Source organism: Nyctereutes procyonoides, unplaced genomic scaffold, assembly GCF_905146905.1.
Source record: "Nyctereutes procyonoides isolate TBG_1078 unplaced genomic scaffold, NYPRO_anot_genome, whole genome shotgun sequence".
In the NCBI taxonomy this organism is placed as follows: domain Eukaryota; kingdom Metazoa; phylum Chordata; class Mammalia; order Carnivora; family Canidae; genus Nyctereutes; species Nyctereutes procyonoides.
The window spans coordinates 10,021,512-10,040,159 of NW_026575034.1; the positions used below are offsets into that span (position 1 = coordinate 10,021,512).

General features: G+C 41.7%; 1 protein-coding gene across 3 annotated transcripts in view; it reads left to right on the top strand.

The window, feature by feature from the left end:
- HPS5 (HPS5 biogenesis of lysosomal organelles complex 2 subunit 2) overlaps positions 1–11,970 on the top strand; it is a 44,338-nt gene extending 32,368 nt beyond the window's left edge. For 2 of the 3 annotated variants that reach the window (XM_055317913.1, XM_055317914.1), the window contains 9 exons: positions 128–205; positions 691–1,268; positions 2,692–2,812; positions 3,001–3,156; positions 4,145–4,264; positions 5,018–5,131; positions 6,516–6,622; positions 9,722–9,992; positions 11,170–11,970. In XM_055317913.1, coding sequence (XP_055173888.1) covers positions 128–205; positions 691–1,268; positions 2,692–2,812; positions 3,001–3,156; positions 4,145–4,264; positions 5,018–5,131; positions 6,516–6,622; positions 9,722–9,992; positions 11,170–11,230 — 1,606 coding nt within the window. In that variant the 3' untranslated portion in view covers positions 11,231–11,970. Of the gene's footprint in view, positions 1–127; positions 206–690; positions 1,269–2,691; positions 2,813–3,000; positions 3,157–4,144; positions 4,265–5,017; positions 5,132–6,515; positions 6,623–9,660; positions 9,993–11,169 lie in introns of those variants that run through there. The other variant, XM_055317915.1, reaches the window with a different exon arrangement.
- Positions 11,971–18,648: the final 6,678 nt, after the last annotated feature.

Below are 18,648 nucleotides of genomic sequence, written 5' to 3' on the forward strand. Positions count from 1 at the left end.
CCATTTTTCTATATTCCTCAGTTTGTGTCATGTAGTATTAAGTACAATACTTGCCACTTAGTGAGCACTTAGAAACATTTGTCCAAGGAAGCTCTAATCCCCTCCAACTCTTGTCACATTTTTCTAGGGACAAAAAAGAAGTAATTAGTCAACCTCCAGAAGAAGACAAGTTCCAAGAGCTCAAAGTAGCGACAGCAGAAGCAATGTGAGTATTTATTTTTTAAGATTTTATTTATTCATTTGAGGGAGAGAGAGAGCATGAGCAAGGGGATGGGGTTGGCAGAGGGAAAAGTAGGCTCCTGAGCAGGGAGCCTGATGGGGCTCGATCCCAGGACTCTGGGATCATGACCTGAGCCAAAGGCAAACATTTAACTGAGCCACCCAGGTGCCCCGAGGACGGACGAGAGAGTTTTATAGTGAATGGGAATGACTTCAAGGTCGTCAGTAGTGGTCCTCAGTGTGGGGCAGAGGTAGTCTCATTGGTAATTGAAATTCAACAATTAGTATTCAAGTTAACACTCTCTGTATTTTCATCTTGCTGAGATCATTGTCAAAGAGTTGAAAAGTTAACATTTCAGATCAGTCTTTTATTCAGTAGGTTTGTTTAGCATGAAATAATTTGTTTTTTTAAAAAAAACAAAACAAAAAAACACATGGATCCTAAATTTCACATTGGTCTGTCTTGTATAGGACCAAGCTACAAGATCCACTGGTCTTGTTTGAACCTGAGTCTCTGAGAATGGTCTTACAGGAGTGGCTTCCACAGTTAGAAAAAACATTTGCTGTGAAGGACTTTTTAGGCGTTTCAGATACTGGCCACTCATCTACGACATCAAACCAGGATGTGCTGTTGTTTGAAGAGTCAAAAGAGGGAATATTAGATGAAGATAACAAAAATGAAAAAAGAGACTCTTTAGGCAATGAAGAAATTGTTGCTCCAACAGCATGTGAATCTACAGAGTGTGTGAAGGAGCCCTCGGATGACCTTTTCCAAGTATGTGCTCCGTGCAGCATAGCTGACGGTCTTCAGAAGGACCTGGCTGAATTGACAACGTTGTGTTTGGAATTGAATGTATTGAATTTTGAGACCAAAACCACAAGCGGACACGCGGACCATTCTTTCCAACAGCACTCTCCTGAAATTCTGGCTTGTCAGTTCATAAAGAAGTACTTCTTCCTCCTGGACTTGAAAAGAGCAAAGGAGAGTGTCAAGCTTAGTTACACTAACAGTCCTGGTGTTTGGGACACTTTTATTGAAGGATTGAAAGGTAATAATCAGATTGCATTGTCACATAGAAATTAGTATAGAGCACAATAGCATCTTAGTATTTTCACATTTTAAAAAAAAGAAGGCTGGTTGCCTTCTCTGAATTTGTTCAATTACTTACTGCCTGACACAAATAGGAAATAATGAAAGTGGGAAACAATGATCTTAAAAAACCATATATCAGGGCACCTGGGTAGCTCAGTTGGTTAAGTATCTGCCTTCAGCTCAGATCATGATTCCAGAACTCCATGTCCAGTTCCATGCTCAGCAGGGAATCTGCTTCTGCCTCTTCCTCTGCTCCTCCCGTTTCTCTCTCTCCCTCTCTCTCTCTCTCAAATAAAATCTTAAAAAAAAAAACCCATATATCAGAAATTGAAGGTTGGGTTTTTAGAAATGATCTGAACAGATGCTACCCTTCTGCTAATGATGTGATTAAGGAAAACAGCTTTGGGGATCGTTCCTTAGGATTTGTCCTCAGAGCCCTTTGAAAACTACTTCAAAAAACTACTCCATTTTAGTGGTGCCTGACTGGCTCAGTCAGTGGAGCATATGATTCTTGGCCTCTGGGTGGTAAGTTTGAGCCCCACATCGGGTGTAGAGACTAAAACTAAAATATTTTAAAAATACTCACTTTAGATTCATATATGTGTGTGTGTGTGTGCAGAGATATCTTTTTAAACTACAAGTAGTTTTTTTTTTTAAACTACAAGTAGTTTTATTATTTTTTTTTATTTTTTAATTTATTTATGATAGTCACAGAGAGAGAGAGAGAGAGAGAGAGAGAGAGAGAGAGGCAGAGACACAGGCAGAGGGAGAAGCAGGCTCCATGCACTGGGAGCCCGATGTGGGATTCGATCCCGGGTCTCCAGGATCGCGCACTGGGCCAAAGGCAGGCGCCAAACCGCTGCGCCACCCAGGGATCCCCCGGCCGCATTTTTAATTACAAGTAGTTTTAACTAGATCATCACACACTTGACCTGGCTATAACAGATGTTCGTTAAAAATAGGTTAAAATTTAAGTTAATGTAATTTATTTTGTTCAAAAACATGGAGTAGAGGCACTGGCTCTAGGAAAAATGAGAAATTTGATATTGGTCGTAGATTGATTTATTCTGTTGATTTAGTATATAACAGATACGTGCTAATATGTTATACTTTTTTGAGGGTGATAGTGGATTATATCTTGGTTGTGTGTTCTTTTCTCATTTAAAAATTACAGTGTATTTTGTCTCCCAATTTGATTTTAAGGTCTTTAAAAGTAGGGATTGTGTCTTACTCTTTTTTTTTTTATCTGTCTTTCAGTATTTAAACATTGTGCCATGCACGCAGTAGATTCATGGCTAATGATTGTTGAATGAATGTGTTCATGAACTGAATATTTACAGCTATGAGATGAAAGGAAAAGGGTGTGCTTTATCTTTCAGAATTGGCAAGTTCCAATCCTACATATATAGAGATGGAACAAGGAGACCTCCCAACAAGACTAAAGTTATTAAATGACTCAGTTCCCTTTGACAATCCTTTGTTGATTGCTTATGCTGCCCGGTAAGTTGTCATATATGTTGTTTATATGAATAAAGCATATTTTTAAAATTTTTGTCTTAATCTCTAAAATTTTACTCAGTTGCATGGTGGGCAGTCTCTGTTGTTTTTATTTCTAATAAGTGCTTAGTGTAACCAAGTTACATCATGTCACTGAAGTGAAGACTAACTTCTTTTGTTTTTAAATGCAGATTGTATGAGAGATTTGGAGAATCTGCCCTTCGGTCCTTAATCGGATTTTACCCATCTGTTTTGCCTTCGGATGTCATGCAACTTTGTCATCATCATCCTGCTCAGTTTTTGGCCTATTTAGACAGTCTGGTGAAATCGAGGCCTGAAGAACAACGGTGAGAAGGCGAGAATATTTGCAGACTCCCTTTGCCTTGATAGGGCATTGTTTCCTTTGTGGAAGGCGCTGTAACATTTTTACTGCCAACTGCCACAATGCTGAGGCCCCTACTATGGAAGAGGACGCCTCCAGCCACTACCCTCTGTCACAGTCCGCAGCACACACTGTAAATGTGTGCATACCACACTTGTCTTCCCTACCATCCCCCTCATCCCCCAGGGATTCTCAGATGATCAGTGTACATTTAACCCCTGCTTCAGGTCTTAACGCTAAGACAGATAAGCTTCCTTGTTGTCTGTGCTGCTCAGTAGGTTTATTGTCAACCTCTTTACTGATAATATTCCAGCTTTCGGAGGAATCTCATCTTTTTGTGGATCTCAGTTCCAGCTTTTTGTCCCTTTTTTAGGCTGAGGCCTCATTTCCTATTTTTGCATTGCTGTTAGTTGTTGAAGCTAGCAACATCCATCCCCCACCCCTCCCACCCTGATCACCTTTTTTCCTCTGATTGATTTACATTTGCCATGCTGGTTTTTATTTCTCTCTCTCTCTCTCTCTCTCTCTCTTTTTTCTTTTTAGGCCTTTAGGCATTTACCTTATTATCTTGAGCTCACCTGTTCATTTAAAAGGCTGTAAGATTTTTTTTTTTTTAAGATTTTATTTATTTATTCATGAGAGACACACAGAGAGAGGCAGAGACATAGGCAGAGGGAGAAGCAGGCTCCATGCAGGGAGCCCGATGTGGGACTCAATCCTGGGACTCCGGGATCACACCCTGAGCTGAAGGCAGATGCTCAACTGCTGAGCCGCTCAGGCATTCCGGCTGTCAGATTTTCACCAGCATTTCTAGACATTTCATAGCAGAGCGTTTTCAAGTTATTTCACCTACTATTTTGATCCCCTGGTAACATTTTTTTTCACTTTCCCAGATTTTATGTCTCCTTTCTCGGCATGAAGATTGGTGACTTTTATCCCCACCTTTCTTTTAGGCCCTCCTTTCTTGAGTCTCTTCTGCAACCAGAGTCTTTAAGGTTGGATTGGCTGCTTTTGGCCGTGTCCCACGATGCTCCCCCAAGCACCAGCACAATGGACGATGAAGGAAACCCCAGGTACAGAAGCCCACATTCTAAGCTCTACAGTTCTTTTGGAATGGAATGCCTTTATTCACATGTAGCATTCTTGGCTTACTTGAGGAATAGTGATGGAAGAGACTGGCTCAAATCATGGTAGTAATGAGACTTAGTGGGTCTGAACATGTTTTGAGTTACGGATCTTATATAAGAATCTGATGATCCTTCTCAGGAAAAACGCACATCCCTGCACAATTTTGCACATGATTTCAGGTTAAACTGATCCCCCTGAACCTCTTTCATGGATCCACATTAAGAGTCCTTGATACAATCTATATTAGAGGGAGAAAATTGTATATTTTCTCCCTGGAAATTTCTAGACATGGCTTGGGACTAAAAAAATTTATTAAAAAATACACACTGATATGTGTTCTGTATTAGAAATGTTCCTTATGCTTCCCTCTAGGAGAGCTTTTTAAAAGCCCCCCCACGTGTCTATTTTATATGCCTATACAAAAGGTCTAGAAGGACATACAGTGGCAGTCTGTGAGTGATGGATTATAGACTTTTCTTTGCTTTTGATGACCTAAAATGTGTAATTTTTAAAAATAGGTATTTGTATAGGAAACATAGCTATTTTTAATTTTTCAAAAGCAAGTAGAAATGTTTGAAAACTACAATAATAATGGAACAAATAAAATTAAACTGTATTCTTATCTATCAGATGATTTGAAAAAACAGGTTGTAGAACGTATTTCCTATTCAATTTATTTAGAGCTTTTCATTTTGCAGGCCTCATTCACACTTGTCTTCATGGGGCTACAGTCAGCTGATGCTTCATCTCATTAAACTACCTGCAGATTTTACAACCAAAGAGAAAATGACTGACATCTGTAGGTCTCATGGGTAAGTAAGAATTTTTTAGGAGCTGAAGTTAAGATTAGAATCATCTTATTTATTAACAGCTTTGTAGTGAAGGCCCTGAATTGGTATGATTTTCATTTGGAAATTCTCTTTACTAGGGAAAAGTATCTTTTGTTTTAAGTGATAGTAAAGTAAACATCTTTTTCCATTTAAACTTTGTGAATGTTTTTACATTGTGTAGAAGAGATTGGCCCTTGCTAATTCCTCTCTCCCCCTGGTCCTTAGTAGCTAGCCCCAGTTCTCAGGCACTTAGATGGTATTTAATTAAGCTCCAGACCATGTGATAGGAGTTACAGTTGATACAGGATTCCTGAGAAGGGAGAGATCAGAATGTGCTCAAGAGAAGTGCTGGTGAAGGACTTCAGAAGGAGGTGGGACTTTGGAGGTAAAGTCCTGAAGGCTGGGCAGGATTTGTATTGATAAAGGAGCCCAAGAGGAAGGCAGGGCAGGTGAGCAAACCAGCAATAGCAGGAGCATGAGAAACTGACATTGCTTTTTATCCATACCACATAGTAGTTATTTATTGTTTGGCAATGTTATTTTAGGGCTCTACCTGGATTATAATCTTTTGGAGGTAGGGACCTGTGTCTTCCCTTTTCCTCATAATGCCTTAATTCACAGTGGTAGGTTCTTGATACGAATTTATTCATTAATAATAAGGGATGAGACTAGCCAGGTATGGTGGGTGATGAGATCATGTAGGACATTGGTGGCTTGTCAGAAGAATTTAGTTATCAGTAGAGACCTTTTAGAGTTTTTGGTACAAAACGACATAAAAATGGAGCTTTTTGGAGATCATTTTCTGGTGTCATATATGAGAAGGATTGGAGGTAGGAGTGCCAGCTAGGAAGCTGTTTTAGTAATTCAGATATGATTGAATTGGTGATTAGTAGGGCAGCAGAAGGAGCACATCCAAGGGACATTCTGAAGGAAAATGCAATGGGACTTATAGACAATGGGTATAGCAAATGAAGGAGGGGGTAGAGTCAGGGAAAACTAGTTTGCATATTTGGGGAAGAAACCTGAAAGTTTATAAAATATATTAGCTTACATGTTTCATAATTGGTGCTTATCCTCAAATGTTAGTATTTATCTCCAGCTTTTATTCTTTTTTCTTAAACACTTTAGATCAGGGCTAATATAACTGTGATAATGGAAATAGTCTTCTACATTGTCCAATATGGTAGCCACTGGCCACTTGTAGCCATTGAGAACTGGAAATATGGTTTGGTCAGCTGAAGAACTGACTTTTTATTTAATTTAAATTTAAGTAGCCATGTGTGGCTAACATTTACTCTATTGGACAGTACAGCTCCAGATAAATTTGCGGTTTTGATTCCTTTCTTTAACTTTGATCTCTTTAAAGTTTCTGGCCTGGATATCTTAGTCTTTGTTTGGAGTTAGAGAGAAGAAGAGAGGCCTTTACCAACATTGTGTGCTTGAACGATATGAGCCTGATGGAAGGGGACAATGGTATGTAAATCCCAATTGGTTACTCTTGGTTGTAGTATTTTAGAAGTCACTGCAGACATTTCAATAAAGAAATTTAGTGAATATTTTAATGATCCTGTATGTAATTCTAGCTAGCTGTCAAATCTGTGGAGGTTTGGGAGCTTTTTGGGATTTTTTTTTTAATCTATGCCACTTAGTATATATATGAAATCATAATTAGGAATAAACTACAGACAACTTTTCTATCAATGAGTGCGTACTATATGGTATGTTAGGCATCATATACTAGGTGCTTTTTCACTTGCTGTTTAAATGAGATGACAAGCTGTTGGAACTGTTACTGTTATTTCTATTTTACCAAAGTTTTAAAGAGGAAGAACAGTTTCCCCAAAGCCATGCAACTGGTGGAAGAAGTGTTCAGAGCCAGGTCTCACTATCTCTAAAGTTTGAGCTCAGATTGTTTTTATTTATTTTTATTTTTATAGATTTTATTTCTTTATTCATGAGACACACACACACACACACACAGAGGCAGAGACACAGGCAGAGGGAGAAGCAGGCTCCATGGAGGGAGCCTGATGTGGGAATCGATCCTGGAACTCCAGGATCAAGCCCTGGGCCAAAGGCAGGCACTAAGCCGCTGAGCCACCCGGGGATCCCTGAGCTCAGATTCTTTTCTCGGCACCATGCTGCCTTTTACGCAGGCAAAAGTTAAGATATCATTAAAATGAATTTAAAATGGACTGGCAGCGGGATCCCTGGGTGGCGCAGCGGTTTAGCGCCTGGCACCTGCCTTTGGCCCAGGGCGTGATCCTGGAGACCCGGGATTGAATCCCACATCGGGCTCCCAGTGCGTGGAGCCTGCTTCTCCCTCTTCCTGTGTCTCTGCCTCTCTCTCTCTCTCTCTCTCTCTCTCTCTCTCTGTGACTATCATAAAATTAAAAAATAAATAAATAAATAAAAAATAAAATGGAGTGCAGCTTTTCCTAAGCCTTCACAGATATTTAGATACTTAATTTTTTTTTTCTTTTTTAATTTTCATCCAGCACAGATAAAATGACAATTAGAAGGCCAGAACTTTGACACACTGATATCTGAGATCTGAGAGCCCATCTTGAATGTTTTGTAGTGCTACTTCATTCATCTCAATGCAAAGATGCCAACCTTGTGACATCAGCAACCTTCATTCAGTAGTGTGACTTACAGGCCAGTTCAGCCCTGTTGGTGTAGGAGAGGGAAAGTTAGAACAGAGCAAAGAAGCCAGTTGACTGGCAAGTATTAGTTTCGGATGTCCCAATTTACTGAGGTCATTTTTGTTTCAGAAATGAAGAAGAGGCCCAGTGGTTCTGTAGGACTAGAACTGTACAGTTCTGAAAAATAACCAGAATAATTAAGATATACATGGTATATATTTTTAAACTCATAATGTTTATTATAGATTAATACTGAGGATTCAGGAAACATAAAGAAAATAAATATCACTTAAAATCTTTTCTGCCTAGGGATCCCCGGGTGGCTCAGCAGTTTAGCACCTGCCTTTGGCCCAGGGTGTGATCCTGGAGTTCCAGGATCAATTCCCGCATCAGGCTGTCTTCCTTGAGCCTGCTTCTCCCTCTGCCTGTGCCTCTGCCTCTGTCTCTCTGTGTCTCTCATGACTGAATAAATAAAATCTTAAAAAGAAAAAATCTTTTCTGCCTAGATAAAAGGACTGAATATTTTGTCTAAAGCTTTTATTTATTTATTTGTGAGACAGAAGCAGAGCATGAGTGGGGAGGAGGAGGCAGAGGGAGGAGGAGAAATAAAGCCCCTGCTGAGCAAGGAGGGCACAGGCTAGGACCCTGAGATCATGACCTGAGCTGAAGGCAGACACTTCACCAACTGAGCCCTCCAGGTGTTCCTGAATATTTTGTTAAAGTAATAATAGCAGCTGTTCTTACCCTTGGTGAATTAAATGGGGGTCTTTTCTTGATAATTCTCTTTCTCCATAACTCATATTAATCATTCTTCAAGGCATGTTGGTTTTACTGCCAGAAGTAGAACTCGTATCTGTCTACTTTTGCTTCATCACCAGCTCTCTGGTCCTAGCTACTTGCCTAGATGGCTGCAGTAACCTCAGAGTTAGTCTTCTGGTTTCTATTCTCTCCCACCTTTATTTATTTATTTATTTTAATTTTTATTTATTTATTTATGATAGTCACACACACAGGGGGGGGGGGGCAGAGACACAGGCAGGGGGAGAAGCAGGTTCCATGCACCGTGAGCCTGATGTGGGATTCGATCCCAGGTCTCCAGGATCGCGCCCCGGGCCAAAGGCAGGCGCTAAACCGCTGCGCCACCCAGGGATCCCCTCTCTCCCACCTTTAATCCATTTTCCTTATAGCAGCCAGAAGGGTTTTATAAAAATTGGATGATTGTGGCTCTTCTCTCTGAAGCCTATATGGAACTCAGAATAAAATCCAGGCCTTTGTGCACTGTAGGCCTTTCTTTGAGTTCCTTGAATTCAAGTTCTGTGCTGTGTCAAGTTACCCTCTTTGTGTCCTTTGTCAGATATGCAGGCTCATTCACCCTCTGTTCCTGATGCCCTGAGACCTCAAGCTGCCCTGTGTGAGCCACAGGCACATGCTCTCTAAGTTTGCTTGGTCTTTCAGCTCTCTGCTTACCTGTCCCATCCTCATGGAGCTCTTCTCAGATCCTCCCCTAAACCTGCCATTCTCTGTGATGGTTCCCTGCACTTATCCCAGTTTATAAGTACAGATTTATTTCTGTGTTTACTTAAGTTCTGCCTCCTTTACTAGACTGTGAACTCCGCAAGAGTGTAGGGGTCATGTCCATTGGTCCCTCGCTGCACCTGTGTGCCTAGCCCAGACCATACCTGGGAAATTCCTGAGTAAGCAAGTGAATAAAGAATTACAGAACTAATTTTGTGACTTCTCTTAATGAATTATTTATTCAACAAATGTTCAGAAAACAACTTCATGGTAGGATGATGTGATTATGTTCTTATGTTTTGATATTAAATGTTTTCACAAGTGGTTTTGACTATCTACTACTGTATGCAGGCAGAGCGCTACGAGCCATGAGAGCCAACAGTTGTGTGTTTCTGTGTGCGTGTGTGTTAAGGTTGGGTCCCAGAGACTGTGGAGGAATGGAAGCTTCTCCTGCATCTTGTACAGAACAAGAACACGAAGCCCGCACCCCAGAAGTCACCAAGTGGGAACTTCAGTGATGGGCCTTCCCCCATCAACGTGGAGAATGTGGCCCTCCTATTAGCTAAGGCCATGGGCCCAGATCAGGCCTGGTCACTGCTGCAGGAATGTGGTTTGACCCTGGAGTTGTCAGAGAGGTTTACCAGAACCTGTGATATCCTAAGGATTGCTGAGAAGAGACAGAGGTAATACTTGTTACACCATTGTCCTGCCATCTGCACAGGCTCAGTAAGAGATTAACAATAACTGTAATAATAAAATAGAACAATCATAATAGCATACTGTGATAAAGGTTATGTGAATGTGGTCTTTCCTCTCTCTTTCTGTCTCTCAAAATATTTTATTGTATCATACTCACCCTTCTTGTGATGATGTGGATGATAAAATGCCTATGTGATGAGATAAACTGAGGTGAATGACATAGGCATTGTGACGTGGTGTTAGGCTATCATTCTCATATGTCAGAAGATCATTTCTTTCTGGACCACAGTTGACCGTGGGTATCTGAAACCATAGTAAGTGGAACTGTGGATAAGAGGGGACTACTGTATTATAAGTATTTTATATAAATGGAATCATATGGTGTTTGTCTTTTTGTGACTGGCTTATTTTCAACATAATGTTCATAAGGTTCATTCTGTACATGTGTCAGACTTCCCTTCCTTTGTAGGGCTGAATAATACTCCATTGTGTGGATATACCACATTTCGTTTATCCTTTCATCTGTCTGTGGATACTTGGGATGCGTCCACCTCATGGCAATTATGAGTAATGCTGCTGTGAACACGAATGTATAGATTTGAGTCCCTACCCCAGAAGTGGAATTGCTAGATCATATGGAATTCTATCTTTAATTTTTTGAGGAACTGCCATACTGTTTTCTGTAGGGGTTACACCATTTTACATTCCTACCAGTAGTGTACAAGGGTTCCATTTTCTACATATTCTCACCAACACTAGTTATTTTCTTTTTGGTAGTAACCATCCTAATGACAAGTCATCATGGTTTTTATTTGCATTTCCCTAATGATAAAGGATCATTGAATATCTTTTCATATGCTTGTTGGCTGATTGTGTATTATCTTTGGAGACCTATCAAGTCTTTTTGCCTATCTTTTTGTCATGTTTTTGTTGGATGAATTTTTTTATATATTCTAGATATTAACCCTTTATCAGATATATGATTTGCAAGTATCTTTTCCTACAGGACAGGATGCCTTTTCACTCTTATGATTGTCTTTTGATGCACAGAATCAGTCAGCTTTTTGAATCCTTTAATTCTTTGTGGGTTTTTAAATGTTCTTTTGCAAAGAAATAACAATGAAAACTAAATGCACTTGTTTCTTTTCTTTGGGATTTCAGAGCCTTGATACAAAGCATGCTGGAAAAATGTGATCGGTTTCTCTGGTCTCAGCAGGCCTAGTGGAAGAAGATTCAGCAAATGTCGCAACATTTTGAGAAAAACAGAATCATCCTCCTGAACCTCCCGAGTGCATTTGTTGTTGAAGGAAAGGTACCACCTGAAAATCCTGCCACCTGACTGGGAGTACTTTTGTCAGTATCTATAACTTCTGCATTTGTGGCTGTGGCTGTGACCTCTGTTTCTCAACCAAGGTTGAATTTTGAAAAGGACTCAGTCCTTTTTTGCTGAAATGAAGTGCTCTGGAATCAGAATGTGAAAGTTCACAGCTCTGCAGTCCTTATTCTGAACTACAGTATTATTTTCTCCTTGCTTAAGGGATTGGGGGAATTATTTTCCTATTGTGACTCTCATGGAGGGAACAGAAGTTTCTCACCCTGGTTGCAGGAAGGCAGATAAGGTAATTGACAGAAGTTGAATTCTTTATATCTTCTCTGGAATAGTTGAGAAAATTATTGAAAGAAAACCTGATGGAATGGAATTAACACATCAAATAAGTGAAACATTGAAGATTCAAGTTAGATATTTACGTGAAATGACCCCATATTTAAAATTGAGCTAACTTAAAATCTATTTTTTCCCAGTATTTGACATTTTCTAATCTGAACTTATATACAGATGACTAATTTATTACTGGAAATGTTTTATCTCTAATCTTTCCTAAACAGTGGTCCAAAGGAATCATGCACTTTTGAAAATTATTTTTTAAAAGCCATAATAAAGGAAAGCTAAGTACTCACAAACTGCAGTAGACACCTGTGTCATTTAAGCCATGGACCCAAATGCCTTTGTCAGGCCCCTGTACACTTGCATAGCATGTTACATTAATAATACATTTAAATCTGTTAAGTTTTTATTTAAGTGGAATACAGACATGAGGTTTATTGTAGCAATTTGTAGGAAAACACGGGATAAACTCAATATGGAGTAAGAAAAGTGTTGGATACATTGAATGATTTACTTCTTCCTTTCATTCAGAACATAGCCAGGAAGCTATAGACAGAAATTGCTGTCATATTTCCACACAGGTATTCAGATTTGATATAATCAGATGGGTTGAAAAATTGTCAGATGTCAGAGAGAGGAGGCTTCACAAAACTTATTAGAGTTTTGTGAAAAACCTAAAAATTCTGGTCAACAGTAGGGGTGGTAGTGGTGGGAGGTGTGTGTGTGGTGTTTCCCCTCTGACCCCAGTTGGGTGTCCTACAATTTAACCCAATTCTGACACTGTTGGCATGTCAGATCCCATAGGTAAACGGCTCAGTCCCTAAAAGATTGCCCTCCACTTTATACACTAATTGTAAGGCCAGGTTTTTACTTCTATTTTTAACCAACTTCCTGTAAATCAGAGGTCCTCATGAACCCCTCCTTGTGTTTGATGGTTTGATTAATTGCTAGAGCAGCTCTGAGAAACTATTTGTAAGATTGCCAGTTTTTTATTTAAGGATACAGTTCAGGAACAGCCAGATAGAAGAGATGTGTAGGGCAAGATTTGGGGAAAAATGTTAGGAACTTCCATGCCCTACTCCATCTCTCCCTTCTCCAAATCCACGTGTTCACCAATCCAGAAGCGCTCTGAATCAAGTTCTTCGAGGTTGGTTATGCCTCCATTACAGATTGGTTAAATCACTGGTCATGGGCAGTTGAACTCAGTGTCCAGTCCCTCTCTTTCCTGAGGTCAGGGATAGGATATAGAGGGTGATACTGAAAGTTCTAACCCTCTAAATCACATGATTGGCTCTACTAGCAACCAGTCCTCATCCTTAAGTGCTATCCAAATGTTACCTCATTAGTACTATAGGACACTTCTGTGGCAGTCATCACTTAGGAAATTCCAAAGGTTTTAGGAGATCTGCCAGAATTAGGCAGAAGACCAAATATATATTCTTACTGTAAATCATCATATCATACCTTCCCACTAGCAGCAGCTGGATTTTGGTTGTTTTGTATTATGTCGAGTATGAGTCTATACTAAGGTAAAGAGCAAGACCCCTCCCTTCACTGTCCATCAACTTTCTCATTACATAATGACTGTCCAAAAGAGGGCCCAGAAGAAATCTGAGGAGGAGATAGCCTGAACTGGCAATCATTTGTGCAATCATTTCCTGACAGATTGTTCTAGGGTGTATTACAGCAATCCTCATTTGCCAAGAGGGCACAGAGAAATTTCTAGCATTAAAAAAATAAGTATCACATCATCTGAATTTATTTTCTAAAGTAAACCAGCCAACAACAAAAATCCCCTTTGGTTAAACGTTTAGGTTTCAATAGTCTAGTTGGATATTAGGCAGTGTTTTCAAATACAACTTGTATTTTTCACTTGCCTAAAAATTCTAGACAGTGATTCATAGTTGCCTCACTTTTAACAGGGCCACAGAGTAGCATAGTGGCTAAGAGCTTGGGTTTTGAGGCAGGCTGTCTAGCTGTGCATGTTTTTCTGTCTCTTTCTAAATGACCTTGGGGCAGTTATTTTGTTTCTCTAAGTTTCAGTTTTCTCATCTGCGAAATGGGGACAGCAGTAGCGCTTACTCAGGATGGTTTGAGAATTAACTGAGGTCATGAATGTGAAGCACCCTGCCTGGCACAGAGAGTCAAGTCAGAGCCATCTCTTAGTGACACAAGAGACTAATGTGCAGGGCAGTAGTACTTGGGGCAGCACACAGGTAATACATGTTGGCTGTTGTTTTAAAGATTTGGAATATCTTTTTGTCCAGTAGTGATCAGACCCAGGTCAGCTGGTTTCTATGAATCCCAGAGAACGGGAAAATCAAAGTCGAAGTTAAGAATGTCCTTACATGGGATCCCTGGGTGGCGCAGCGGTTTAGCGCCTGCCTTTGGCCCAGGGCGTGATCCTGGAGACCCGGGATTGAATCCCACGTCGGGCTCCCGGTGCATGGAGCCTGCTTCTCCCTCTGCCTGTGTCTCTGCCTCTCTCTCTCTCTCTCTCTCTCTCTCTCTCTCTCTCTGACTATCATAAATAAATAAAAATTTTAAAAAAATGTCCTTACATGTGTTAAATTTGTCCCTGTCCTGCCCAAGGCTGAGAACCTTGTGGTCATCCTTGCCTCCCCCTTTTCAGCCCTCAGGTGCAGTCATGAGGGAGATCCTCTCAACTGTGTGTTGGTGGTGGTTTTCCGTGGTCATTTTCTTCCCAGTTTCTGTTGCCGCCACCCATGTTCTCATTCCTTCTTGTCTGCCTGAACAGTCGGAGCAATCTTAGTGTCCTTCCTTTCTTCACTTCTAAACTCTGTCTTCCCTATTGCCCCTACTCAGTCTCAGCTCATTAAAACATAGGCACCTGGGCATCACCCAAGTAGGTGACTCACAAAGCTGCTACACACATAAATCACCACAGGAGCTTGTGAAAAATACTGATGTCAGGGATCCTGCCCCAGGCTTGGGATCTATAGACCTCGAGTCTAATTTAATCCTCAGCTGGCCTCCTACCGCTGCATTGTTCCTAGATTTAGATAAGAGTTATCCGGGATTATAGATAACCCCTTATCCTTGGTCTCATGGAAAGTAATGAGAGATCCACTGGCAGAGTTCTTGTCCTCTTGAGGCATAGTCTTTTTTTTTTTTTTAAAGATTTTATTTATTTATTCATGAGAGACAGAGAGAGAGAGAAGCAGAGACACAGGCAGAGGGAAAAGCAGGCTCCATGCTGGGAGCCTGACGTGGGACTCGATCCCAGGTCTCCAGGATCACACCCCGGGCTGCAGGTGGCGCTAAACTGCTGCGCCACCAGGGCTTGAGGCACAGTCTTAATCATGCCTCTTCCCAATCACAAACTTTCAGTGGCTCCCCTCTGCTTTCTGAACAAAGCCCAAATCCTTGAGCTTGTCCTTGAAGGCCCTCTATGACTTGTTTCCAAAATCAGCTTCTCAGTTCCACAGTTTGTCTCTCATCCTGGGTTCTCTCTGTTTCTTGGATAACACTCTCCATCCACATGGACCTCTGGTTGTGCCCCTGCTTAATTAACGGATGTGTCCATTGCCCAAGTCCCCATTTGCTGAGACCCACCAGGATTCAGTGCCTTCAGGTTCTCTTTCTTTTTTTTTAAGATTTTATTTATTTGAGAGAAAGCATATGAGAGAGAGAGGGAAAGCACAAACAGGAGGGGCAGAGGGAGAAGCAGGCTGACATTGGGCTCAGTTGTAGGATCTCAGGATCATGACCCAAGCTGAAGTCAGACACTTAACCTACTGAACCACCCAGGCGCCTCTATGCCTTTAGGTTCTACATGTCAAGTTTGGTTGTTTTAAATTATGATAAAATACAGATAACATAAACTCCACTGTGTTAACCATTTTGTGGCAGAACAAGGGGCTGAATCTCGTGTCAAGAAACAGTAATGTTAGAGTGGGGTCAGAGTTTTTCCTACCCCTTCATTTATTTATTTTTTAAAGATTTTATTTATTTATTCATGAGAGACACAGAGAGGCAGAGGGAGAAGGAGGCTCCCTGTAGGGAGCCTGATGTGGGACTCAATCCCCCCACCCAGAATCACACCCTGAGCTAAAGGCACACCCTCAACTACAGAGCCATCCATGCATCCTCCTGCCTCTTCATTTAGAAGAAAACTGCATACTGCTAAACTCCCTAAGTAAACTATCAGAGTTGCAACACAGTGCTGGAGTCTGGAGTTTCCAAGTCTAATGAATCAAATACAAACCACAGAAGCAACCCAGAAAAAATGCTATTTGGTAACTTTCCAGAAGGCTCACAAAAATACTAACTGGCACCACTGTGTCCTAAATACAGAGGATGTTGTCCCAGGTTGTGGTTTTCCCATCTTGCCCAAGTAAAACATTTTTCCAGATGGGCAACTCTGAATCAATGTGAATATTCAAGATGCTGTTTCTTGAATGATGAGGGCACTATTTAGACCTGTTATTGGCAGGTAAAATCTGGCTTTAGTGACCTAGTGTTTTTAATCTCTGGTGTAGCTTTTCCTAGTAAACTGCCCACCTTCATAGCGTGAGGCCTGTGTAGTCCTGCAGGGGCCTGGGCTTGCGTGAATGCCCTGCTTCCACCATCTTGGAATTTTTAATAATTTCTGAACAAGGGTCTCCACATTTTTATTGTGCATTGGGATGCACACGATAAGTAACTGGCTCTGGCTGTCACTATAGATCTGAGGTACAGCCTGAGATTTTACATTTCCAGCAGGATCCCAGGTAATACTTCCTGGGATCACCCTTTGGGTGGCAAGCCTCAGTCTGAAGTCTAGTAGAGCAGCAAATTGGCAGGAATCTGAAAGACCGAATGGAGCCAAGGCCCCTGGCACCTGGATCACTTGCCACATTGAGGGAAGCATAAAGTGTTGTATTCAATCTTAAGCTTCTGTACTTTTGTTATAACAACTTAGCCCTACCCTAATTAATTGAAGTAGAGCCAGTCTCTTAGCTTATCCTGTTCTCAGTTTATTTAGGCTTAAGTAGTTGTGGGGGAAAGAGCCTTCTGTGAAGTGTGCCCAGAAACTTGCCTCCAGGTGTGTCAAACACAAACTCAGGCTCTCTAGTTCGCCTCCTCCAAGGCTAGTGGGTGCCCATGGGGACAGCCTTTATGATCTCGGGGGCTGGAGAGGAGAAGCAACCGAGGCACTGTTGCCCAGGCTCACCCGAGCTCAGTTTTGATGTCTGGAGTCAAGCCCTTGCCAACAGAAACTTGCTTCTCATTGCCCTTGAAACTTATCCCCACTAGGCACCTGGTGGCTTGTGTTTTCCTTGGATCCCCTAACCATAATGGTCATCATATCCCCCTCATTCTACCCCAACTTCTGACAAACTACTTTTGTTGTAAGAAAACAAAAGCATGTTATCTTAAGTAAAACACGATGGGTTGTGCAGCAGATATAGTCTTGTTGCTAAGAATGTCCCTACCAAGCCCTGTAGCCTTCCCTTGCTCTCAAAGAGCACTGTGCTCCAGACCATGTCCGCCCCCCGGGTGACATCTGTGTGGCATCACTAGGTTCATGGCCGGATCATTTCACAAGTCCATTAGTGTACATTTCTCTGTTCTTCCCAGTTGCCCCTTCCTCTTTCCTCCTCTTGGTTAACCAGTGCCTTTGCCTCTTCCCTCTTTTACCCTCAACCTGAGACCCAGTTGGTGCCTTCATTCCTGACTAAGCCTACTATCCATGCCTTGGGGATGCCTGTACTTTTCCATGAGCTTTAGAAGAGCACAAGGTTGTGGTAGTCAGGTCTGGCTCATGCAGTACTTCAGATCCTCGGGCCCCCTTCTCTTCCTGCAGCCACTGCCACAGTGATTCCATATGGGTCTTGATCCATCTCATGCAAGTGCAGCTGGGCAGCACTTTGCTTTAGGTCTGTTCCGTACACCTTCTATGTCCTATACTACGGAAACCCATAGGGTACTCCAGTGTGCACAACCATGCGATGCAGGAACGTTACATTGTAGGGGTCGCACCTGCTCAGTGGGGATGGCAGCTACTTGATAGGGGCTTTTCTTTTTTGATTCCTGGTGGATAGTGCTCAGGCATCTTTTATTACATTGCTCAGAATGTCCCAGGGTGATTGAGCTCAGCTATAAGGCTCTTACTGCGGCCTGTCCTATAATATATCCTTCTGTCGGACATGCTCTTTCCTTGGTCTCCTCCCCTGTCTCTCACTCTTGCTTCCTGGGGTTATTTCCAAGTAAAGTAGTGGAGAACTTAGGCTAAGAACTATGAGGAGATGGTGGGGATGAGGAGGGCAGGAGGTGGGAGGATTCTTCTATTTGAGGCTTTATCACCTAGACTTAATCTGTTATTCAAGTCTAGGGTCCATTAGGTAAGAAAGAGTGGATAGTCTCTCCCCTGACCATACCTGCTTCCTTATCCCTCCTCCTCTGATGTCCTCAGATCCCCACAGCTAAGCCCCTTGGCCTACCTCCCTACCTACAGAGGTAGCTCAGCTCATAGCTTGGTGTAAAAAAATACTGAAGGATCTTCAATCTCTAATCTCCAGGCAGCCCTCCAACTATAACCGGGGTACAAGGGGGAATGGCACATGCACACGTATCCACTAGTGAGAGACCCAAAGGGCCCAGGGCCCATTCAGATGGTGCCCCAAATGCCAAGTGGAGTCCAAGCTGTGATCAGTCTGGGGCTTTCTATGTACCCTTGCTGCTAACCAGCCCACAGGACTGGCTGGATCTTGCCTAGACCAAAAACATTTCCATTTCTTCCCTAAAACAATTCTATGCTTTTTTCTCACTGGCCTATTAACTCTAAGTCCCCATCAGAGAACTGGGGAATCTTATTATTTATTAATCCTGCCCAAGGAAGTAGTGGTGCAGGTTAAGGGAGGGATCTCAAGCCAGGGGTGTTCAAATCCTGGCTCTGCCACTCTTTGTATCTGTGATCTTGAGCAAGTTACTCCATTTCTCTGCCCCTGGGTGTCCTCATTTGAAAATCC